Below are 26,031 nucleotides of genomic sequence, written 5' to 3'. Positions count from 1 at the left end.
TGGGAAAGAAACAATAGTTTCTTTAACGCATGAAGCCCCCTTTTCCTAATCACAGAACCGCATGACCGGAGAAATGTAACACTTATTTTGAAGTATCTACTTATTGTAGATGGTCTAAGGCTACGGCCGCTGTGTTCACGGCTGCACGCGCGGCGGAGCGTGCACAGATAAAAGCCGCGATGTGCGGTCCTGGGGGCGCGATGGGATGCGTGGCGGGCGTGGCCATGACGGGTGGGGGGGGGGGCGCCCATTACGTCAAAGCACAGCACAAAGCAGCACTGCCATTGGTCTACACTACCTGCAGTCCCATTGGCTGCCTGCCGACCATGTGATCACGTCGCAGCAAGGAAAGCCAAAATTCTTGTCTTCTCTGCCAGCGGACGCGTCATCGCGCTTTGCGCGCCCCATAGAGGGCTGTGCTGTGGTGTGTGGCGCGTGCAGCAGCAGCAGCCGATGGGGACCTGCCCAGCTAAGTTACACAGCTTAACTTACAGTCCCACGGTAAGCCTGGTGAAGAGTACACATCACCTGGATACAAGGCTGATACTTCTAGTTCAAGCACCCTCAGTAGTACCAATATGGGTAGTACTTCTTGTGGTACATTGAGGTTGGTACTTCTACAGGTACTTTTAGCTATTACCTGTAGTGCTAGTGGTGCCCGCATTGGCACATCCCGTGTACAGGTGCAGCTATTTCCAGGAGCACTAGTGAGATTTGATGTAGTATTAATATGCTCAGGAGTACTAGAGGTTGTAACTTTAGTAATATTGATATTTTCAGCAGTGCTAGTGGTATTTTTGCTATTCCTACCAGTACTTGCAGTTGTGAGACATCATGTAATACTACTGCAGTGATACTTGGATTGGAGGGTTACAATCTTGCCTAATCAACAGAATTCCAGCTGTTTTGATCTTGGATTCAGCAAGCTTCTAGCCACTTTTCACGTCGTGGCTTTTGAATATAAACTGAGATACGTGTTGGGGAGGGTTTCATTCTAGTGTTAAGCGGCATACTCAGAAGTAAAAAAACAGTGATCTTCCCTCCTCACCTCGGGAGTCATACGGCTGATGGTTGGGATGTCGTATCCAGAGTTGATGAAGTTTGGAGCATAGAGCTGAAGCTGAAACTTGCAGAGCCACTGAAACACTGCCTCTGAGCTCTACGGGGAAGAGAACCATGTTAGGACATCTACACATAGCCAATCAGAGGCCTCTCATCTGCATGAGTGACGGTTCCTTGTGAAAGATATCAATAATGGTGTTATTTCTTATCCCTAGAGGTTTGCTCTACATACAATGAGACCCCAGATTTTGCAGTTCAGTCTCCAGTAAGCTCCTTCCTATTTGATCATATGTAATAATTATCCCAATTATGTCTCGGCGCTGGATAACAGACCAAAAATAATTAATGTACCGATTGCAATGCGGAGTCCCTTGTCATTTCTCCAACCATAGGAACAGCCTGGCAAAGATACTCAATACCAAAACCTTGTCAGGTCAGTAACGTGAAGGAGGGGAGACCTGCATTGCTGGCACATGTACTGCACCGACACACTTTATTCGAGCAAATACCCGGTATGTACCTGGCAGATACCTGGAATGCGCCACTCCTAACCTCTGACAAGCCCCGTTGCATTTGCCTTCCCAGCCTGGGTTCATGCCTGGCTGATGGGCGGCTGATCTGTTAAATGATAATGATTAGGATTTAATAGGCTGCAATGCTTCGCGTGTCTACCAGATGGCATAAATTCATGAATTGTAATGCAGTTTATATATATATACTGTGCAGTATTGCAGCCAGCGGGAATAAAATGCTTCAATCCCTGCTTGGAAAATAACTCAATGTACTCGGGCAGAAAACAGTCACAAACCTCAATACACCCGGGTATACCCGAATTCGTGGGACTAGCCAAGCTCGAATAAAGTGTGTCGCCAGTGTACAGTACTCCCTCTATACTATATGTACACAAGAAGAGTTCCTGATACTAACACATATACTCCCACTATATATACAAGTAGGATTCCTCATGATCGTCCCTTTAACAAAACTCCCTTTATTCAAAGAACAACTAAAAAAGAGCAGCTGAGATCTGTCACCTCTGATAAAACACTGAGAAGAAGAGGAGACGTGTCCAAGGGGAGAGGGGGCAGGCGGCTTCTCTTACATATGGCAATTAGTCATGCCTGGGAAATCAATGCATTGATTGAACGAGAATAGCAAAGCCTACTTCAAGGTGAAACATGCTACATGGATACTCCCTCTGCTCTGCCTGGCATCCATGCTCACGCCAGCCTGCACCGAAGGAACAATATCTCCCATGAGAGGAGCAGAGGTGCACCGATCCCTTTTCTCTTTGCAAGGTTGTAAATGCACTGCTGACTTGATAAAAGTTTCTTGCTCATCATCAAACGTTACCCCATGCACGATAACATTTGGCTATGTGCAGCGGGATAACATTTGGCTGTGTGCAGGGGGATAACATTTGGCTGTGTGAGCAGGGGGATAACATTTGGCTATGTGCAGCGGGATAACATTTGGCTATGTGCAGCGGGATAACATTTGGCTATGTGCAGCGGGATAACATTTGGCTATGTGCAGGGGGATAACATTTGGCTATGTGCAGCGGGATAACATTTGGCTATGTGTAGGGGGATAACATTTGGCTATGTGCAGCGGGATAACATTTGGCTATGTGCAGCGGGATAACATTTGGCTATGTGCAGGGGGATAACATTTGGCTATGTGCAGGGGGATAACATTTGGCTATGTGCAGCGGGATAACATTTGGCTGTGTGTGCAGCGGGATAACATTTGGCTGTGTGTGCAGCGGGATAACATTTGGCTGTGTGTGCAGCGGGATAACATTTGGCTATGTGCAGCGGGATAACATTTGGCTGTGTGTGCAGCGGGATAACATTTGGCTGTGTGTGCAGCGGGATAACATTTGGCTGTGTGTGCAGCGGGATAACATTTGGCTGTGTGTGCAGCGGGATAACATTTGGCTATGTGCAGCGGGATAACATTTGGCTATGTGCAGGGGGATAACATTTGGCTATGTGCAGGGGGATAACATTTGGCTGTGTGCAGGGGGATAACATTTGGCTGTGTGCAGTGGGATAACATTTGGCTATGTGCAGCGGGATAACATTTGGCTATATGCAACGGGATAATATTTGGCTATGTGCAGGGGGATAACATTTGGCTATGTGCAGGGGGATAACATTTGGCTATGTGCAGGGGGATAACATTTGGCTATGTGCAGGGGGATAACATTTGGCTATGTGCAGGGGGATAACATTTGGCTATGTGCAGGGGGATAACATTTGGCTGTGTGAGCAGGGGGATAACATTTGGCTATGTGCAGGGGGATAACATTTGGCTATGTGCAGGGGGATAACATTTGGCTATGTGCAGGGGGATAACATTTGGCTATGTGCAGGGGGATAACATTTGGCTATGTGCAGGGGGATAACATTTGGCTATGTGCAGGGGGATAACATTTGGCTGTGTGAGCAGGGGGATAACATTTGGCTATGTGCAGGGGGATAACATTTGGCTATGTGCAGGGGGATAACATTTGGCTATGTGCAGGGGGATAACATTTGGCTATGTGCAGGGGGATAACATTTGGCTATGTGCAGGGGGATAACATTTGGCTATGTGCAGGGGGGTAACATTTGGCTATGTGCAGGGGATAACATTTGGCTGTGTGAGCAGGGAGATAACATTTGGCTATGTGCAGGGGGATAACATTTGGCTATGTGCAGGGGGATAACATTTGGCTATGTGCAGGGGGATAACATTTGGCTATGTGCAGGGGGATAACATTTGGCTATGTGCAGGGGGATAACATTTGGCTATGTGCAGGGGGATAACATGTGCAGGGGGATAACATGTGCAGGGGGATAACATTTGGCTATGTGCAGGGGGATAACATGTGCAGCGGGATAACATTTGGCTATGTGCATGGGGATAACAGTAGCCAAAAGTTCCATATAAGCTAATGCTCGCTGTTTACACACACACACACACACACTGCTTCTTACCTTTCCTTCTGTAAGCATCTCTGTTTTTTTCAGGTGCTCCCCATACGTCTGTTCGATGTAGGGGGAGGTTGCAACACTCTGAGGCCGAGAGGATCCTTAAGGCATCAAATAAAAGATGTTAGACTTGAGACCTAAGAACATATTCCCCGGTCCAGATCAAACATTGTACAGCCCAGACACATCCCATTCATGTTTCATCTTGAATCCAACAAAGCAAAGACTGACTGTAACTCAACACAGAATGTCTATAACACAACCAGAGAGTGACTGTAACTTCACATAAAGCATCTACAATACAACCAGAAAATTACTAACTCCACAGAATCTACAACACAACCAGAGTGTAACTGCACATACATTATCAACAACACAACCAGAGTGTAACTGCACATACATTATCAACAACACAACCAGAGTGTAACTGCACATACATTATCAACAACACAACCAGAGTGTAACTGCACATACATTATCAACAACACAACCAGAGTGTAACTGCACATACATTATCAACAACACAACCAGAGAGTGTAACTTCAAATATAGTCTCTACAAAACAACTAGAGAGTGACTGTAACTACACAAAAGCATTGACTATAAAACCAGAGTGACTGTAACTGTACATACAGCCGCTAAACAACAACCAGAGAGTGACATCCTGCAGATACAGCATCTACAACACAACCAGAAAATGACTAACGCCATATACTTTACATCGTCCACAACACAACCAAGAGAGTGACTAACTGCACACACAGCATCTACAACACAACCAGAGTGATGGCACAACCGGAAAATGACTAACGCCATATACTGTACATCGTCCACAACACAACCAAGAGAGTGACTAACTGTACACACAGCATCTACAACACAACCAGAGTGGCTGTAACTGCACACACAGCATCTACAACACAATCAGAGTGAAGGAATTGCACCTAAGAAGAAGAATAATTTGAAAAGTAAATAGAGGAGATACTTTTGCATATAGAGAGATTGTGTAAGCAGTGCAGACTTATACAGTGCAGGTCAGCGCCAAAAGGCTACACAAAGAAGCAATGAACTGATGGATATGTTACACAGCAGTGCTGGGCAATGCAGAATGATACAGAACATTCAAGAGTGATGCACAACCATGCAGAGCAAAATGGGGCCATGCGGGACAGGGCCGGGCCATGCGGGACAGGGCCGGGCCATGCGGGACAGGGCCGGGCCATGCGGGATGTCAGTGCTGAGCCATGCGGGATGTCAGTGCTGAGCCATGCGGGACAGTGGCGAGGGATGCGGGACAGTGGCGAGGGATGCGGGACAGGGCCGGGCCATGTGGGACAGTGGCGAGGGATGCGGGACAGTGGCGAGGGATGCGGGACAGTGGCGAGGGATGCGGGACAGGGCCGGGCCATGCGGGACAGTGGCGAGGGATGCGGGACAGTGGCGAGGGATGCGGGACAGGGCCGGGCCATGCGGGACAGTGGCGAGGGATGCGGGACAGGGCCGGGCCATGCGGGACAGTGGCGAGGGATGCGGGACAGTGGCGAGGGATGCGGGACAGTGGCGAGGGATGCGGGACAGTGCCGGGCCATGCGGGACAGTGGCGAGGGATGCGGGACAGTGGCGAGGGATGCGGGACAGGGCCGGGCCATGCGGGACAGTGGCGAGGGATGCGGGACAGGGCCGGGCCATGCGGGACAGTGGCGAGGGATGCGGGACAGTGGCGAGGGATGCGGGACAGTGGCGAGGGATGCGGGACAGTGGCGAGGGATGCGGGACAGTGGCGAGGGATGCGGGACAGTGGCGAGGGATGCGGGACAGTGGCGAGGGATGCGGGACAGTGGCGAGGGATGCGGGACAGGGCCGGGCCATGCGGGACAGTGGCGAGGGATGCGGGACAGTGGCGAGGGATGCGGGACAGTGGCGAGGGATGCGGGACAGTGGCGAGGGATGCGGGACAGTGGCGAGGGATGCGGGACAGTGGCGAGGGATGCGGGACAGTGGCGAGGGATGCGGGACAGTGGCGAGGGATGCGGGACAGGGCCGGGCCATGCGGGACAGTGGCGAGGGATGCGGGACAGGGCCGGGCCATGCGGGACAGTGGCGAGGGATGCGGGACAGTGGCGAGGGATGCGGGACAGTGGCGAGGGATGCGGGACAGTGCCGGGCCATGCGGGACAGTGGCGAGGGATGCGGGACAGTGGCGAGGGATGCGGGACAGGGCCGGGCCATGCGGGACAGTGGCGAGGGATGCGGGACAGGGCCGGGCCATGCGGGACAGTGGCGAGGGATGCGGGACAGTGGCGAGGGATGCGGGACAGTGGCGAGGGATGCGGGACAGTGGCGAGGGATGCGGGACAGTGGCGAGGGATGCGGGACAGTGGCGAGGGATGCAGGACAGTGGCGAGGGATGCGGGACAGTGGCGAGGGATGCGGGACAGGGCCGGGCCATGCGGGACAGTGGCGAGGGATGCGGGACAGGGCCGGGCCATGCAGGACAGTGCAAAGCAACGCAGAGAAATGCAATGTTGACCAAATGCAACAACATACAGTTGACTACTGAAGTGTGTAATGCCACATGCTGCAGACAGCGCAATACAGCACCCTACAACCCTAGAGATATATGCAAAGAGTATATCATAAGAATATGTAGAGATATAGATTTCAGAATGAATAATTATCCAGCAAAAGCCATGAACATGTAAAATGTCAGGAAATGTACAGAAATGAGACAGACCATTATACAGACCAGAGGGAACTCCGAGCGGGCACGGGTAAGAAGGGTTTTACACAAGGCCAAGAATAGTTAGTCCGATTCTTTTGAAAGGAGCCCACTAAATCAAAGAGCATTGAAAACCTACTGTGTGGTTACTATGTACGATGGGTCTTCGTTGGACCTGAAGCAGCATTTTCTATGCAGGACCAACAAAGTGAAAATAAACATGCTGCTGTATAAATCAGTAATGAGTATAGAGTCGATACACATTTCCAACTTTTAAGAATTGGGAATGAGAAAATGTGCATTGTGAACAGACCAGATGAATGAATCTCTTATTATTAATAATAATAATAATAATAAAAGTTGTAATAATGTCAGGCTGCCTCACTTTAGTGCAGGGGCGGCCAACTCCAGTCCTCATGGGCCACCAACAGGTCAGATTTTCAGGAGATCCCTGCTTCAGCCCAGGCTGCTCAATCAGTCTCTGCTTCAGTACAGACTGCACAATCAGTAGCTCAAAGACTGAGCCACTGATTGAGTCACATGTGCTAAAGCAGAGACTGATTGAGCCACCTGTGTTGAAGCAGGGATTGATTGAGTCACTTGTGCTGAAGCTGGGTCTAATTGAGCCACCTGTGCTGAAGCAAGGATATCATGAAAACCTGGCCTGTTGGTGACCCTTGCGGACTGGAGTTGGCCACCCCTGCTTTAGTGGATAAGCTAAATTATTGGCGCTTTCCAACAATTGAATATATGGGCAGAAATAGCACGTTCTGTTGATTGCTACTTCATATTTTCTGCAGGGACCAGGGGCTTTTAGGGTGTTAGAAGTGCATGGAGATACTCAGCATCATTATAAAATGTATGTTTATTTTCCTTAAAATGCAGCTTTAATAAGTAGGATTCTACGCTCCACGCACCTGTGGGGGTTTCACAGGCTTCTCCAGGCTCCTGCCCCAATGCCTTCTGGGAAAGAACAGTGGCGAGCAGCTGAAATGGGAGGACGTGGAGAAAATCCAAAATATAAAGATGTAGAGTGGAGGGGGGGGGGGGGGGGGGGGGGAGCGATGAAGAAAACATGGGAAAGGAAAGTCCCTGCGCTTATTTGACCCTTGCCCCCATCCCGATATTGCAGCCCGTGGCTGCTCTGTGCAATTGTTAAACAAGCCACAGTGTAGGAAAAGGGACTTCTTTAAAACTAATTGTGTGCCAGAGATATCCATGTCCCCCGGCTCTCTGGCAAACGGGTCAATATCTTCTAAACAGCGCAGGGTACTTTCTGTACGCTGAAGCAGCTATATACGGTATGTAAGGGAATCTTCCAATGAATGTGCTGCAGTATAAAGCCAAACTGAGACTGGCTACTGGTGTTTCAAGCGCCTTATACAATGAAAAGCCCCCCAAAAGAACTGTAAGACCCCTTAAAGCTGCAGTTCAGTCAATATCCTGCATGTGTGTTTTTTTTAATAAATCAGTTCTGTAGTAAGAAAAAATACTTTTAGCATTTTCTGTTTTTAAAAAAACAACTCTGAAAGACCAATTTTCTTGTATTCTATTTTAACAGCCATTTGCTAAGGCACTGTCCCTTCATGTCCTGTCACAAGCCCTGGCACACCCCTTTGTCAGCCCTGCCCTCCCTCTAGCACATGTCAGTGCAGGAGTGCTCATGAATATTCATGAGCTGCCACTGACTGACAGAAGCAAATAAAAACATATGCCAGCTCTAATTATGTCACCAAATTTCGCCTATCAATACATGGAGAACGAATTGACTGGCAGCTATACAGTTCTTTAGGTAATTAGAGATTGCCCACATAAAACTATTGAAGTAAAAAAATACATTAAAAAAAAAAAAAAAGACTGAACTGCAGCTTTAATAATGACATCATTGGTTTCCCTGGCTGCCCTTAATCTGTTTCCTGACAGCGGGGCCTGCAACGCATTACATTGAAAAACCCTCTGGCCGCTAAATGGTTAATCATTTTACCCCTATTTAAATGCCTGTAAAGAAACAGCTGTTGAGAAGGAGATATTAGTGTAAGAGAAGCCTCCCCTTCTACCTAAAGGGGAACGATAGGAAAAGTCCTCTCTGGTTAGAGAAGACTTCTCAGGTCAGTGTAGTTAATCCCTGACTGGCAGGGACCCGACTCTACAGCCGATCTCATGGGCAGAGAGATCAACTCCATATACCTTGACCCCCTCTGCGCCAGCGTGTATAGCGTGGGCACTGCCCGCACTCTGCCCGCTCCCAGAACTCCGGCCACTGGTGACACTTCCTGTGCTGCCCATACTGCTGCGATCACCACCTGGCACGGGAGCAAGAATAAGGTTCATTAAGCGGGGGGCTTGGTTCTAGGGCCCAGGGATGTCCGCTCTATCTGAGCACAGCTTATGTAGCTCTATCACCCAACTTTCATGGCCAGGATTGGATTTCAGTGGTCAAAGCAATGGAACAGAGTATTACTAACCTAAACATGGATCTATCAGCAAAAGGATTCAATGGGTCTCTATCTATTTATAGTATCAATACATATATTAATATATCTACCCACTCAAGTATCTATCCATCTACAGTAAGTTTCTATCCATCCAAGTATCCATCCATCTATCTACCTACCTACATATCCTGCTAAGTATCTATTCAGCCATCCAAGTATCTACCCATCCATCCAAGTATCTACCCATCCATCTAAGTATCCATCCATCCATCCAAGTATCTATCCATCCATCCATCTACGTATCTATCCATACATCTATCTAAGTATCTACCCATCTGTCTATCCATCCATTTGTCTAACCATCTATCTATTAATATATATATTTCCATTTGCTATATGCTTTACTGTGGAGGTTTTTGTCACCTTTTTTACCCACCATAACTTAACTAGGAGTATATATAAATATATATATATAGTAATCTCTCTTTCTCTCTTTCTAGAGCTCTCTAAGGCCCAGACTTAGTAAATTCTCTAAAGCCATTTAACATAACGTTACCCTCTGTTAACGTAGCGTTAATTATAAAGCTGAGCTCACACAAGAAAATAATGTTAACTTATGTAAACATCTCGTTAAAAGTCCAGCATGGTAAAGAACAGATGTGAGAGAAAAGGGTATGCAAATCATATGCAAATGAGCAGCTAGCATAAGAATCCCCTACTCACAAAGCTTAGCCAAAAAAGAATGTTACATTATTTAGGCCAGGGGTTCTCAACTCCAGTCCTCAAGCCCCCCCCCCCCCCAACAGGTCAGGTTTTCAGTATATCCCTGCTTCAGTACAGGTGGCGCTCAATCAGAGGCTCAGTCAAAGACTGAGCCTCTGATTGAACCAGCTGTGCTGAAGCAGGGATATCCTGAAAACCTGACCTGTTGGGGGAAGGAGGGGGCTTGAAGACTTTAGTTAAGCAACCCTCATTTAGGTCAAACCTAAACGTTCCAGTCCTCCCTCACATGGAGCTTTGTCAAGACGTCAGGACCGAAACGTTGATCCTTTGAATAAAATTACACCCAAATTTAACAAAAGCCCCACTGGAGCTCCACTTTTGTTTATTCTGGATACACACCCCACTAGTAGTTTACAGTGCACCCGTGGCAGGGACTAGTCATTTGTGAGTGCGCCTATCTCCAATCCTTAAAACTCCCACCCAGACAGTAGGCAAAGTCCTATTCCAGTGTCAGGCTGAGGGTAACGCCAAGACGTAATGTCACGCTGATTGGAGAGACTATAGCGTTACCCCCACATATCATGACCGTAAACCTATAATCTTTCGGGTGAATATGTCATAAAACGGCAAATAATGTCTGGTCCTGATTTAGTTAACGTCGCATTATTTGCCCTGATTTCTTTGTGACTCTGAACCTAACCATCTATAGGCATATATAACACTGCATCATCCTTTATATTGTTCAACCCTCAACTAAAAAAATGTTTCTGCAAACCAGAGGAAAAATAGTCTTCAAATATTCCACATAGGAGGATCATGCTGCCATTTTTTCCATCCCCAAAAAAACATTTCTCTAAAGTTAGTGTAAATTTTTTTTTTAAAAATCCCTGCAGATACAGTAGCATCAAGAGCCTCGTCATGAGGCGACAACTACAAAAGTGTTTTTAAAATGAGAATATTATACACGGCACCTTTAAAAACAGCTGTTCATGTCATCTCCTTATGCTTTTAGGCATTAAAGTAGTTTTCTCCCCAATAAGGTTTCCCTGTGTCTATAATGTCCTGCTTAGCATAGCACAGCTAGGGTGGCCAGGCGGCTTCTCCAAAAATACTGGACACAACGGTGAAAGGTGCGACGCGCATGAGACACACACACACGCTCGAGGCACACACCTCTCTCTCTGCTCCATGCTGTTTTCTCCTCTCCTTGGCCCTACCCTCATTACCCAGCAGCAGCCAATCAGGATGGAGGAATCTGCCCAACCACCTAGCAACAGCCTTGCTCTCTCCCTGGTCAGGATATCCTGCGCCCACCCCAGGCCATCAGGTCGCTATGCCCAGAGAGGTAAGACCGGACACATACATGTCCACTATTACCTCTCATTTTTTACTGGACAGTGTCCAAATACAGGACAGTCCGGTTCAATACCGGACACCTGGCAACCCCAAGCACGGCACAGCTGTATATGCAAGTAATAATTATCATTAATAACACACTTTGCAAGAAATGAGTTACACATCCCTAAAACTGCCCCAGCAAGAAGAGGGTACGCCCCGATGTGACCCTGCTGCAGGCTGGGCACGGTGCATGGGGCGATGCTCACTCATCCCCTGCATAATCTACATTCCAGCCACAGGCAAATCCAGCCACTGCTATTGAGCCGATTTGCCCATGCGTGCAAGTCACTTACATCAACGTGTCTGCCACGTTACTGCCACGCCCAGGGACCCAGCCTGGGAAACTGCCACGTAGCAAAACCAATGGAGTACCCCATGGGAGACACACAGTGGAAAAGTGAAAATGAATTATAAATTTAAAAAAAAAGGGGGGGGGGGGCTGAAGATGGGATATGCAGTTGCTAGCTGTGAAAAGGTCCCATGGCCCCCAGCAGCTGCAATCCATTAACTCTAAATGCTAAAGAGAGAAGGCATATCTAGGCAGGAGGAGAGGAGAATACTAGGAGCGGGTAACGTAGGTTATTCAGTAGCGTTACTGTTACAAGCCAACATGTTATATCTCGGATTCCCAGCAGGGGATTTGCGAAACCCTAGCGGTTGGTGACGTATCTCCAAGGGTGTTCGCCACAAAAAGTATGTAACAGCGGATCCCAGGCAGTGTAGCGGGGTCCTGAGCCCGTGTGGGGTCTGCGCACATAGTCAGGCCCCAAACAGCACCTTAACGTGTGGGTATAAGCCAGGGCCGGCTTGGAATTTAGCGGGGCTCGGTGCCGGGGGGGGGGGGGGGGAGGGCGGGGCCTCTTACCATTCACCGACGCCTCATCACTGTGACGTCACGTTGTCACGGTGATGTGACATCGCGGCGTGGTGAACGTGAGGCCGCCAAGTCACTAACATGAGGAGCACGAGGAGGTGCCGGAGGGGAGAACCCGGAGAGAAGGTAAGAGAGTTACAGAGGCTCCGCGGTCTCCCCCGGCAATCAGTTTAAATGTTGTGGGGAAGAGGGCGTAGCAAGGCATTGTGGGGTGTGAATTTGGAATTTTCCGCAGTGAGTGATAGCTCTACCCCCCATGCTGCCCGCACACTGAGGGGCAGTTTGGGGCCTTGTTAAGCGTGTGTTCCCCCCACGCGCTCAGCACACTACACGGCCTGGGATCGGTCACACACACTGTTCTCTTAGCGATAGTCTGATGAGTCAGCAATAAGATTAATTAGGGGTTCACATAACGGGCTGAACAATGTAAGAAAAGGTTGGGAACCCCTACTACACCTGAATCAACAAAATAGACTATAAATATTAACAGGGTGATAACATTAACATTTAAGTACAAATGAAGGCCTCAGTGACAGTCCTCATGTCAAATGTTATCACTTCCTCCCATAAATGTGTCTTTTCGGTTTGTATCGCTCCTCGTGTGTGCGACTCGGGTTGTTTAGGGGCAGGTCGTCTCTTTCACCCAGTGGCAACTAATACAAACAACCCCTCCAACCAAATCCCAGACCGGCAGTTTCTTCGCCCAATCACTGCCAGGTGCGTCAGCTACTTCATGCATTGCCGGGTCTGCGGCAGTGAAGGGGTCAAATCATGGACCAGATTTGGGTTTGCCTTCTGATTTAGTAGCACTGACCGGGAAGGAGTGAGAGGAGTGTGGCGTTGCTGGGAATATTAGGTATCGCACACAATATACGAGCACTGTGCTGGCGAGCACGTGGCCTGCAGCCCAAGCGGACAGCTGTAAGGTTTGTTGGTACCTGCAAACGGTTTCCTTAGTACCCAGATCTCCTCAGGAGGAGCGACAGAGGCAGGACCTGGAGACATATGGGACGGGCTGGATTCTGATCCACGGGAACCTTCAGCAATAGGGAAAAAATGTGAGCACAGACAGAGGTCATACTCTGTACTAATGTGATCAATCACAAAGGCCAAGTTATACAGATTGGCTCCTTATCTATTGGGGAGACCAACTGTTTGTAAGTGGAAAAAAAATTGATTTCTTTTTTTTTCTTCCCTTCCTGACAAAATACCCCACCCAGGGTTGCTAGAACTAAGTCAGATACCAATCAATGGAAACCTGCCCCCAAGAGCTTACAATCTAAGACCTGCAGTGAGAGACAAACAGGCAACAGGATCACACATTAGGGCAGAGGGTATTACAGGGACACCGCTGGTCGCTTCTGTTGATGTGTAGCCCCCCCCAAACACAGAATCGTGGCCCGGAAGGAAAAGCGGCTACAGATGCAAACATGGGAATAAAGAAAAGCTGAAATGGAACCAAACCAAAGTCTGGGTGTGGGGTGAACTACCTGCTCCAAATTGCAGCTCTCCTGCAGTGCTGCAGGGCCTGTGGTAGCCAAAGGAACTGAAAGGATGCGGATGAGAATGTGGGGGAGGCCTCAAGGTATGGCACGAATGGTACGAGCCCCCGTTAGCCACGGACGCCCTGTGGGCCGTGTGCTGGCCTCGCTGGCTCGCTTGGTGACATGTAACTGAGTCCCAAGAACCTAATGGCGAGACACAATGAGAAAAAAATAATAAAAATAACATGGCAATAATAAAACAGAAGAGAAAGAGCAAATAAAGAAAACGGAAACAATAAGCGTGAAACAGAGAGAGTGAAGACAGAGGCGCACGCTGGCGTTTTACTCGTGTATGGGGTGTGCGATTATTGCAGGGGTGGCCAACACCAGTCCTCAAGGGTCACCAACAGGTCAGGTATAAGGGACATCCCTGCTTCAGCACAGGTGGCTCAGTGTGCTGAAGCAGGGATATCCTGAAAACCTGACCTGTTGATGGCCCTTGCGGACTGGAGATGGCCACTCCTGGATTAGGGGATTTTTCCTGTTTACCTGTCTGCGGAGGGGGGAGGAAGATTCTGGAGATGGCAAGACACAGTCTTACTGCCAGAACACCCTGGTTCCCGTAAATAAGAACCTCGAGTGTCCTGGGATTTTTGGGAATTATAATTGGCCAGCAGTAACATCGCTGCTATGTATCAATCACACTGAGTGACAGCACGGCCTACTTCTGTACGTCCCATTCCCACACAAGAACATCCCCATGTAGGAATCCTTCTGCTATTCTCCTCTGCTACAAATCCATGTGCCAGTGTGATACCAATGCTACCCGAGACCCTCAGAGACTGTGCTAGGAACTCCGTAGTAACCTTCCAATGCCAGAGGCCCCTGCAGCACAGACACTGCAGAGACACGTCTCCCCGCCATGAATTCCTCCCAGAACGAGTTACTAGCTGCGCTCAAAAGCGACACTACTTTTTAGCAATTGAAAACAGTGTCCATTTTTAATGCGTTTAGATACAGTATGCTATCACTGAAGAGCCTCTATATTCTAATTATTGTTTTTTTATTATTGTTAACCCTTCGTCTTATTGAAGTGAAGATCGAAACAGATGCCACGGTCTGTCATTGTATTGCTAGCCCATTTCCTGCCACTAAGGCAAGCGTGGCCAACTCCAGTCCTAAAGGGCCAACAACAGGTCAAGTTTTCAGGATATTCCTGCTTCAGCACAGGTGGCCCGTTCAGACCCTGCTTCAACACAGATGGCTCATTCAGTACCTGCTTCAATACAGGTGGCTCAATCAGTCTCTGCTTCAGCACAGGTGGCTCAATCAGTGGCTCAGTCTCTTACTGAGCCACTGATTGAGCCGCCTGTGCTGTTGCAGGGATATTTAAAACCAGAGATGAACATGAAACACAGACAGAGCTCAATGCACATCCAGCGAAACTTTATACACGGTACAGTGCCTAAATATACATGTATTGATATCTATTAAATAAAATGGTCTTTTAGTTTAACATTTTGGACAAACTGTTGTAAGCCCCTGAGCCACTGCACGGCAGACCACACCTCAAGGGTCCCTAACACTAATATAAATTCTTAATAACTCATGCTTTGCCAGGAAGAATGATTTATAATAAATCTGTCAAAATTAGTTGCAAAGTTCTAAGTCTGATTGAGTAGCTCAGGGGCTTACAACAATTTGGCCAAAATGTTAAACTAAAAGACCATTTTATTTAATAGATATCAATACATGTATATTTAGGCACTGTACCGTGTATAAAGTTTCGCTGGATGTGCATTGAGCTCTGTTTGTGTTTCATGTTCGTCTCTGGTTTTAAATGTATATAATGCCATGCTCAGTAGCACTCCTCTGTGACACTTATACGCTTATATATATGTTGTGGTTATTTTGGGGGTTCAATATGAGCTTGTGGGTGTTCTATATGTCTTACAACTGATGCAGGGATATCCTGAAAACCTGACCGGTCGGTGGCCCTTGAGGACTGGAGTTGGCCACCCCTGCATTAAGGGGTTAAATCAGAAGGAGTAAGGGAGTTGGATGCTTTGCCTGTTCTCTTGCTGATGGCCTCCACCAGGCTGGATGGGAAGTAACCCACTCTATCATTGCCCGTCCGGTTGTCATGGATACAGCCTTTCCAGCGGCCGTCGAGATGCTGCTCCAATACCTGCAGAGAGCAAGAAAGAGAGAGACTGAGTGAGTGGAGGATGTCAGCTCATAACAAACACTGAAATGCCACTGGGGTGTCAACACAAAGGGCTCTCAGCGACAGTGACGTCCAAAGCACTGAGCTACAGCAACTAGTACTGTCCCAGCTCTGCTACAGGGTTCCCCCCCCGGAACCAGAGATCCATAACGGCCCGTCGCGATCACATGACCTCCGTGTCACTGATGACACAAACGCAAGAGTTCCTGCTCTGGCCAGATTGCGTTCCTCCGGAAGCATCAAAAAAAATAAAAACAGTAGTCCAGCACACACCAAAAATGAAAAAAGCCCAAAAGGGCCCAAGCGAGTAATTTTACTGACTTAAAGAAGGGATCCCTGATGAAGGTGCTGATATGCACCGAAACGTTGGATGCTGCGATGGCGTCTTTAAGTCGTTCAAATGACTCACTTGAGCCTTCTGACGTACTCCTTTTTTGGTGTGCTTGACTGCTGCTTTTTGGGTTATCCCTTTATCCTCGCCAGATTTTTTGTCTGCGCCCATTTTTACTATCCTTGAGTTTCTAGACCCGTTTTTGGGGCCATCCCAAGTTACTGGCATCCGAGTCCTTTTGTGCTTGTTCCATGGGAAGCGCCAGACCCCATGTTTCACCTACGTTAAGAGATCGTGTCTTGACCTTTCCAAAGCAGTTTTTATGTTTAACATGAGAGGCTCCTTTCGGGAGATTTGCATGCTGGAAACATTAAGTGTTTTTACATTAAGGAGATTAAAATGAAGATCACCCCCCCCCCCCCCCAGCTCACTGTGGTCTAAAGGTTACCATAGTAACCTTGTAAACATGCTTTTTTTAACACTAGAACATTTTTTTATCAAAGAAATAAAAATGAAGAACTGGGCCAGATACTAACATTATATTATTATATATTATAGGTGTGAAACTCGGGGTGGGGGGGGGGGGGTTTACTTTGGAATCTATTATTAACCCTAGCGCAGCCAGATAATCCGGCAACTCATCTAACAGAGGAAGTGTTCCATTGATAGAAAATGCCCGTCAATGCATAGCCCGCACTGATAATAACCCCGTCAGTGCCTGGGGGGGCAGCAGAGCCGTGTCACTGGCCCCTCTTGCAGGAAAGGGTTAATAACCGGCTGCTTTGACTGCTTTCACCAGAGACCAAATCATTTCCTTTTTTGGTTGTTGCTGCCAACAACTGCGCAATGCTCCTTTTTAACCCTTGTGCAATGTTTTGCAGACCCCTCTGGCAGCCAAGGGGTTAACCCCATGTTGGCAGAGGATTTGCCCAAATACAATGTTGGGGATAAAAGGCAAAAATATCCCCCAAACACGAGCTGCGGATTGAATTGTCAGCGCACGTAAACTCACCGTAATAACATCCCCGGTTTTTATATTAAGACTGGTCAGATCATAGTTATTACAATAATCCTTCATCGCCCTGACCTGCAGAGCTGCGGAGGCATCTAGAAAACAAGGACAAGTATGGAAGATTACACAAGGTATATGAGATACCCAAGGAAGATTATATATCTGTATACCTGTATACTTTCCCTTATCTACATGGGCAAGGCACAACATCCCTTTAAGGTAGCACAGATCTCTGAATTAAAGGGGCAATCCTGCCTAGGACCAACGTCACATGTTTAAGACATCTCATCTGGGCAATTGATGCTGTTTTTAAACCAAATCTGACACCTATAAGTATTTATTAAAGTGAGACTTGGGAGGGGTGTGATTTCCAATGGCTGCTCACCTCTCTGTGATGTCACGGTGTGATCAGCGAGTGCTGCCACATACAGTGCCCCCCTTCCCCTTATTGGCTCTCTGATCAGGACACAGGGGGGGGGGGGGGGGAGATAAGGGGAAATAAATCACTTGATTGACAAACACTTCCCCATTCAGAAGCCCCTAAGAAATGAAATTGGGCGCCTGTGGGATTGCACCATTAGATGAAGTATTTATATCTATCCAAAAGTCCACCTGGAATCCACTTTTCCGTTTCAGCTTTCCTACCTCCACAAGCAGAGACTGGATAACATGGGCTGCTATGGGACTTTCAGCTTCTCGTGGCCCTATCTGTAATTTATCCGATAACTCAGGTACAAATAAAGACACTTTCTTTTCCTTCCATAAATAAAGACACCCGTTTGTTTCCGGTCTTGCATTATGATTGAGGGGAGCCGGTGATGAATTGTACAGCGATTTGGATGATGTTTGCTATGAGAATGCTTTGCGTTGTTAGATCGTGTCCCGCTCTCGCTTGCCCCTCTCACCTCTCAGCATCTGTTTGATCTCTTTGCTGGCCTGGGTGCCGGTGAACTGGTTCACAATGTCCAGGGCTGACTGGTTATACGTGTTCCTGATATGTGCATTGATTCCGCTCTGCAAGGAAAATGTTTCTAAAACACGGAGACAGGTGGACAGAGGCATACAAAGCAAACACCTTGAGAAAGTCCTGCGGGACGAAACGCGTTGGTGCGTTGTCCTACCCCATTGCCTAGCTGATCAAATAAAGTAATATATTTTTTTATCTCATTTAGAGTTACCCATATTCATTTTTTTGCACCGTGGATGCAGGTGGCTGTGCTCCTTCCTTCATCTACACATACAAGGCAAACGGAACAGGAGCCTTCTTTTAGGTGCACCAAAGCTGTTTTGACCTGAAGGGGAATTACAGCTGAAAACGCCCCATTCGGCCACTTCGGCAGAAATGAAAAAAACGCTCCTTATTTCTGGAGTAGTGTAGACACCCTGCAGGTTACGACGCCTTTTGAGGGACAGCAGAATTCTTCGCACAGATGTACCGAGACTTACTGTCTCCGAAACCGGAGCTGAAAAAGCATAATGCTGCGGCTCCGGAGATGGCGCTCCGCGATCGCACTGCGTGGGGAGTTCCATGTTTTCGGATCGGAACCTCCCTGCAGCAATAATTCTACGGGACCAGGCCAGTCGCGGTCGCACGGCGTGCCAAAAAAAAACAGAAAGCCTCGTGACATCTGTAGGTGTAATAGTGTGTACGGAGCTTGCAAAACCTCAACGGTCTCTTCTCCATGTGTACAGGGTATATCACATCTGTATTACCATGTATGCTTCCTCCCTAATTCCTTTTATTAATACTCCCCAAAATACTAACAAGTGTAAACAAGAAGCGTATGTTTAAAATGATTCAGCATCATATTATTGCCAACCACTACAATTTGGTGCTAAATAGTGTTTGGTATGTTAACAGTTGCTGCTGGGTGGTGAGGGGGTGGGGGGGTGGAGGCGCGGTGTCTCTTCGGGGAGTGAATGGGTGACGGTTACACAAAAACAAATGGAAACCAGAGGGCTCTTCCTCACAGGCTCCCTCAGGTCCTTCTTTTGATGTTCAAAGCAGCAGCTTGGCACCCTGCGGACCCCAGACATGGGACTGGCACATCAAAAAAGCCTCTCTCTCTCCCGGATCCAGGCGCCAAGGGCACTTTTAAATGAGGGTGAGGGACATTTTTTTTTTTTAAACTAAAGCACATTGAAAACAAAATGTACAACACCATGACAAGGCAGCGCGAGGACATGGAGTGACATCTCCCCGGTGCAGGACTGAAACATCGGGAGGGTTAGCGAGGGATTCCGCTTACAAGGTTTTTGAAGGGTGTGTTTATTGGGAAGTGGACTAGATTTTTTTTTTCAGGTCCAATCCAGATCTCTCCTCACTATTCTCACCATCTGATTGCCAATAACCCCCCCTCCCCCTCCCACTGAGCAGCATCTCTGCAGCAGATTTTGGGCAGTATTTATCAAAATCTCCCGGTTGCCACACTTGTCCGAAACCCCTGTACAAAATACTGCACTGGATGTTTTGGTTTCACACAGCAAATGCAAATCCCACTTGTGAGCACATTCACATGTCTCAGACAGGTCTGCAACCCTGCCTTTCCCCATTATCCCTCTGCATACAGTGCCTGCCCTGCAGCCAGGGATTCTGGGTAATGACATGCAAATCAGCACTCACACTTTTTGCATCTTGTCCATTTTAACATGGACTCCCTCTAAGCGTATGCCTGTCGCGTTACACGGCTTTGTTTTGCTGCGCAGTGGAGGGGTTATATCACTTTATTACTCACCATCACTTGTTTCGTGTTTGGTTTCACTAAGAATGTTTTTCCTTGATAAATCTGGTGGAGTTTTTTTTTCACCACTTTTTCGACCCTTAAAAAACTAAAAAAATACCTCTCCTCCTTCTCCTATACTCATCTCACCTCCGGATGATCCAACCTAACTACTGCCCAGTTCTCATGTACCAGATGGGAAAGCGCTCAGCTTCTCTCTCTCTTACTCCGCTCTGAGCACACCTGCAATTAATACATGGTCTGCACGTAGGGGTTTTACACAGAGAGGCGGTGGGAGGCGTGACGCTTACGTCCAGTAGCAGCCGCACTACGTCCGTCTTCCCGCACAAAGCTGCTTCGTGCAATGCGGTGCCGGACTTGGTTTGTCGGTTGATATCTATGCCGGCCTGCAGCAGGAGCCTGACAGGGAGGAGAGAGGAGGTTACACGGCACCTGGAATGAACACCATAACACCTTCACGTCCACAAGGGTCAGCAACTCACTGCAATATAATGCGGGCTCTTAGGATTGTGAAGGGGCTTTATTAACCCTATGTAACACAAGAGATTTTAAAGAAATACACCACTATTAAGCATTGCAGCACCCTCCCCCGTAGCAGTGACGGGGTTAAGGATGGAGAGATTCTGACATCATACAGGTCATGATTTCCCATCATGCTCAGCAGCCAGCCTGAGGTCTGTGCTCTGCATATTCTGTAGGTGACAAAGATGGCGGAGACTGTTTGAGCCGATGGTCTGGGGTCAACACACCTGCCTGGGATGAGTGAATGAGGCGTCTTATCCCGCATAGGAGAAAGCAGCAGTGTAAGAGCCATATGGTAATGACAATTACTACATGTGGCCTGTTTCGTGTGGCTATCAACAGTTGAAGTTTCATGTAGTAGAAACGCATGTTACCTCTGTCAGGAATCTTATCTGATCCCTGTCAACAAATGCTGCTCATCTCATCTGTTTGATGTTATTCTGTTAACACCATTAATTTGCTTATTAGCCATTTCTCTATTTGTATTGTGCAAACCAACCCTGATTAATATCAGGTGAAACGCTGCTTAAGCAGTATAAATTCAAACACCCTATGGGGAAATATAGCAGGAGAATAGCAAATACCCACAAGTCTATGGCCGCCTTGTGACCCGGTATTTCATCGCTTTCAACTCTACTAAAGTAAGGTGCGCCGCCTCTCCTTATCTACCTTATCTACCTTTCTTATAATGAACATTAATGAACCTGCCACTTACCTCTGTTCTGTTCTTTATTGTGACCTCATGTAAATGTTACTCCATCAACTACAACCATCTCCCTCCTGGCCCGCACCCAATGTAATCGTACACCCCGGACTAATCAAAAGTCTTGCATTATCTACAGTAGGTGTGCGCAAACCGGGGGGCGGCGGTTCCAGGGGTCCCACGATTCCCCGAAAAGGATTTAAATTAAATGCCAGGGGACCACGCTGTAAATTCCCTTACCTTGGGTTTCCAGCGACACGTCGTCATAGCAACGTGATGTCACATGACCCTGCCACGTCATTTGACGCCAGAGCCAAGGTAAGGGGAGGTGGTGGGGGGGGGGCTGGGGGAAAAGTTTGCGCACCACTGATCTACTGAACGTTGGTGGAGTGCTCTGAAAACCCAGCACACCTACAGTACCACCACCCATTCTAACTGCATTTCTCCTGCAAAGACCCTCTCTCACAGCCCTTGCGAGAAGTATCTTGGATAAAATCGCAATTCCAGAGCCCCAATGAGATTTTCGTGGCTACTAGAATTGCACGATTTATCAAAATTGCAATTTTGGGCTTCTCGTCGGCTACCGCCTGACGTGGTCGGCCAGGAGCCAGAAATCAGAATGAAGTGTTTTCGCCGCACGATTTAACCAACTTATCGAGCCTTTCTTGCGAGAACAGACTGCCTTGTGAGAACAGCTCAAAAGACATGATAAGTTGGTTATCGGGACTACTAGAATAGGCCCCACTGACGTTGTTACCGGCCCTTATTTCTAATCAGATTTAAGATGTATTACAAAGAAGAGACATAATTTAGATTTTCAGTGATTTGTGACTCTGTGATACCTTTTTACAGAAATACCTCCTAAATACTACCATAGACCTGTTTGAAGGTGTATTCTATAAACAAAAGATATAAAAAGGTATGTTGCTCAGTTATTTTTAATAGGATTTCTATGATATCCAATTTATTGCCTGTATATAACATTGATAATATGTGGAGTTACTATGCTTTGGGACTTGTTATTATTGGGCTTGATAAGGAGCACATCAAAATAATACAAATGTTCTTTGTTTCCATTGCCAAATTATTTCTCCAGCAAAAGTAACAAGTATTGATTCACATGCCTTTTGGATACTCCTCCCTGCCATGTATTGCTGCAGAAAAGCCTGCAATCCCGCATTAACCATGTCTAATCTCTTCATTGATTTCACATGCTGCACAGAGCCTGCCAAACAACTAACCCCTTCTTGTTATTAAGGTCAAAAGAAGTGTTTTAGTTACATGATGTGGCAAGAAATATATTCTTATTAATGTTTGTAAAGCTATATTAGGAATGATTATTATAACATATGTAAAATATGACTCCACATACACTCTGTCTGGGTGCATGCACTTACATGGTGGTGCTAATATGGAATGTTTCCTGGCGTGCATGCAAAGAGAGTCATTCTATATCTGCCAAAGTGGTAATTTAGGCAGTTTTGGGCCCAAAATCCACAAGGACTTCAATGGCGATTTCCGTCCAAAAACAGCCCACACAGTTACCTGGGCATATATAGAATAAGGCCCTAAATCTTTCCTCGTTTGAACGATTGGAGGTACTGAATCCCACCTTTTCAGAGAAGGGCAACAGCACCACAGACTGAACTGGATCAGAACGATAAATCCGGTAACAGAATTATAAATCGGGTTCGGTTTCAGAAACTGTAGCTGTATTGCTTGTAAAGATAAATACATTTGTTGCAGGATATGATACTTAATGGTACAAACAAAGAAGTAATAGCAACACACAAACTTGTCATACTTGTAACAGAGTGTATAGAGGTCTCTGGGGTTACACATGAAGAAATGAGCTTTGAACTAGAAGCTTTGCCATTACAAGCATGAAAGTATCAGAGCTGATCTTGACCCACCACCCACTTTGGAACCCACCAGTTTGGGGCTTGGGGGTCTCAGCGCTCACCTGATAATATCAATGTGCCCATTCTTAGCAGCCAAGTGCAGGGGGCTGGTGCCATTGGGATCGGTGCTGTCTCCGGGTTTCGCCTCCAACAGCGCAGAGCACATGTTACTGTTTAACAGCAACTGTACAACCTGCAAAACGGTTGAGGTGTATTTATGGTGAAAGAATAGAAATACCCTTTATCCCATTTTCCTTACAGTGAACGTGTATGACGACTTAGGGGGAAGAGTGACAATTAATCAGCATTACAGACGGGTGAAAACGTCACACAAATGAGCGAATCTGGCGAATTTTGGACATTCACAGCTGGTGAAACATTTCCAAAGATGTGAAGAGTTCTTCAGAAATCACCAGATTAGCTGATTTGCATGTCATTACCCAGAATCCCTGGCTACAGTGTCTGCTAAGCGATAATAGGGAAAGACAGGGTTGGAGACCTGTCTGAGATGTGCAAATGCGCCACAAGTGGCATTTTTATTTGCAGATAAGATGAGTATCTTAAATAGACAATCTTGGTACCAACTTACTTAAAGATGTTGCGAATGTTGGCAAATAACAACACTTGGTGAATTTTGCCTAAATAAATGAAAAATTGCACATTTTAATATCTGGGAGTCTACAAATAGTCCACGCTCAAACAATTTGGGAAGTCAACTGGTTTGCAGATCTCAGCTCAGTACTACTTAATGTCCATAGGCTACAACCACCTGGCTACGCAGACTGTTGCTGCCTAAAGAACAAGATGGATCTTTGCCCACGTAGGACTTACCCCAACTCTACCAAACTCACAAGCCAAATCCAGGGGGGTCTTTCCTGAAATATCCACGATGCAGGGGTTGGACTGGTGCTGAAGTAACATCTCCGACTAGACAGAGAACAAGAGGCGGTTTATATAGGTTAGCTCTACAAAATACTCCGGCACACAACGGATGTGTGTGTAATGCTTGGTGCGTCTTTGTGAGAGGTTTGTGTAATAAGTTGATCTATAGCGGGGGGGGGGGCTCAACACCAGTCCTCAAGAACACCCAACAAGTCAGGGTTTCAGGATATCCCAGCTTCCGCACGTGAGCCGCCTGTGCTGAGGCAGAGAGCCACTGATTGAGCCACCTGTGCTGAAGCTGGGATATCCTTAAACTCTGACCTGTTGGGGGGGTCTTGAGGACTGGACTTTAGCCTCCCCTGGTCTACACAGCAGTCATGGAATTGGCACAGATTGCAATGTGCTACAGGTCCCTGAGGTTAATGCATGCAGCAATTCCCACTCACCACATCATAGTGCCCGTGTTGAGCTGCTTGATGCAGGGGGATCTGTCCTTCCTCCGACTGGATATTCACAGCAGAGCCAGACACGAGGAGCATTTTCATTGGTTCCTTCTTGCCCTGCCAGGCTGCGTAATGCAATGGCCGCATGCCTGCAGGAGAGCGGCCAGGGAGAGTCCCGCAACAGCGTTCACAAATACATCCCAGCCAATGCTGCTTATACCAGGGCGTTTCAACTGGGCTTCTTCCATGGGCTTTGATGTGGCCCTTGGACTCTGCTCCTGCTATTTCAATACTAGTTGCCTAGGTAACATACTTATAAGTTAAAGGATTCATGCTTTTTTTTATTGTTGTTTTTTTACACGTGGGATTGACACAGGGGGTCTCCTGAGCTGAACCCCATTCATTTCAGCTCCGGGGACCCCAATCATTTCAGCTCCGGGAACCCCATTCATTTCAGCTCCAGAACCCCATTCATTTCAGCCCCGGGGACCCCATTCATTTCAGCTCCGGGGACCCCATTCATTTCAGCTCCGGGAACCCCAATCATTTCAGCTCCGGGGACCCCATTCATTTCAGCTCCGGGAACCCCATTCATTTCAGCTCCAGAACCCCATTCATTTCAGCTCCGGGAACCCCATTCATTTCAGCTCCGGGAACCCCATTCATTTCAGCTCCGGAACCCCATTCATTTCAGCTCCAGAACCCCATTCATTTCAGCTCCGGGAACCCCATTCATTTCAGCTCCGGAACCCCATTCATTTCAGCCCCGGGGACCCCATTAATTTCAGCTCCGGGAACCCCATTCATTTCAGCTCCGGAACCCCATTCATTTCAGCTCCGGAACCCCATTCATTTCAGCTCCGGGAACCCCATTCATTTCGGCTCCGGGAACCCCATTCATTTCGGCTCCGGGAACCCCATTCATTTCGGCTCCGGGAACCCCATTCATTTCGGCTCCGGGAACCCCATTCATTTCGGCTCCGGGAACCCCATTCATTTCGGCTCCGGGGACCCCATTCATTTCGGCTCCGGGGACCCCATTCATTTCGGCTCCGGGGACCCCATTCATTTCGGCTCCGGGAACACCATTCTTTCGGCTCCGGGAACCCCATTCATTTCGGCTCCGGGAACCCCATTCATTTCGGCTCCGGGAACCCCATTCATTTCGGCTCCGGGAACCCCATTCATTTCGGCTCCGGGAACCCCATTCATTTCGGCTCCGGGAACCCCATTCATTTCGGCTCCGGGAACCCCATTCATTTCGGCTCCGGGAACCCCATTCATTTCGGCTCCGGGAACCCCATTCATTTCAGCTCCGGAAACCCCATTCATTTCGACTCCGGGAACCCCATTCATTTCGGCTCCGGGAACCCCATTCATTTCGGCTCCGGGAACCCAATTCATTTCGGCTCCGGGAACCCCATTCATTTCGGCTCCGGGAACCCCATTCATTTCGGCTCCGGGAACCCCATTCATTTCGGCTCCGGGAACCCCATTCATTTCGGCTCCGGGAACCCCATTCATTTCGGCTCCGGGAACCCCATTCATTTCGGCTCCGGGAACCCCATTCATTTTGGCTCCGGGAACCCCATTCAT

The 26,031-nt window shown here is 47.7% G+C and overlaps 1 protein-coding gene across 8 annotated transcripts in view; it reads right to left on the bottom strand.

Annotated features, from left to right (window-relative positions):
* Positions 1–26,031, bottom strand: part of CASKIN1 (CASK interacting protein 1) — a 119,315-nt gene that overhangs the window by 9,285 nt on the left and 83,999 nt on the right. For 2 of the 8 annotated variants that reach the window (XM_075565701.1, XM_075565705.1), the window contains exons 4-16: positions 24,439–24,584; positions 23,942–24,037; positions 23,173–23,303; positions 20,275–20,383; positions 18,149–18,257; positions 17,244–17,338; positions 15,744–15,861; positions 13,680–13,877; positions 13,128–13,226; positions 8,947–9,062; positions 7,677–7,746; positions 4,047–4,141; positions 1,049–1,159 (exon numbers count right to left, since the gene is read on the bottom strand). In XM_075565701.1, coding sequence (XP_075421816.1) covers positions 1,049–1,159; positions 4,047–4,141; positions 7,677–7,746; positions 8,947–9,062; positions 13,128–13,226; positions 13,680–13,877; positions 15,744–15,861; positions 17,244–17,338; positions 18,149–18,257; positions 20,275–20,383; positions 23,173–23,303; positions 23,942–24,037; positions 24,439–24,584 — 1,493 coding nt within the window. Of the gene's footprint in view, positions 1–1,048; positions 1,160–4,046; positions 4,142–7,676; positions 7,747–8,946; positions 9,063–13,127; positions 13,227–13,679; positions 13,878–15,743; positions 15,862–17,243; positions 17,339–18,148; positions 18,258–20,274; positions 20,384–23,172; positions 23,304–23,699; positions 23,918–23,941; positions 24,038–24,438; positions 24,585–26,031 lie in introns of those variants that run through there. The other 6 variants (XM_075565702.1, XM_075565704.1, XM_075565708.1 and 3 more) reach the window with 6 other exon arrangements.

Source organism: Ascaphus truei, chromosome 11, assembly GCF_040206685.1.
Source record: "Ascaphus truei isolate aAscTru1 chromosome 11, aAscTru1.hap1, whole genome shotgun sequence".
Classification (NCBI taxonomy): Eukaryota; Metazoa; Chordata; class Amphibia; order Anura; family Ascaphidae; genus Ascaphus; species Ascaphus truei.
Note: the sequence above shows the minus strand (reverse complement) of the source record. Positions and strands in the feature narration are given on the sequence as shown.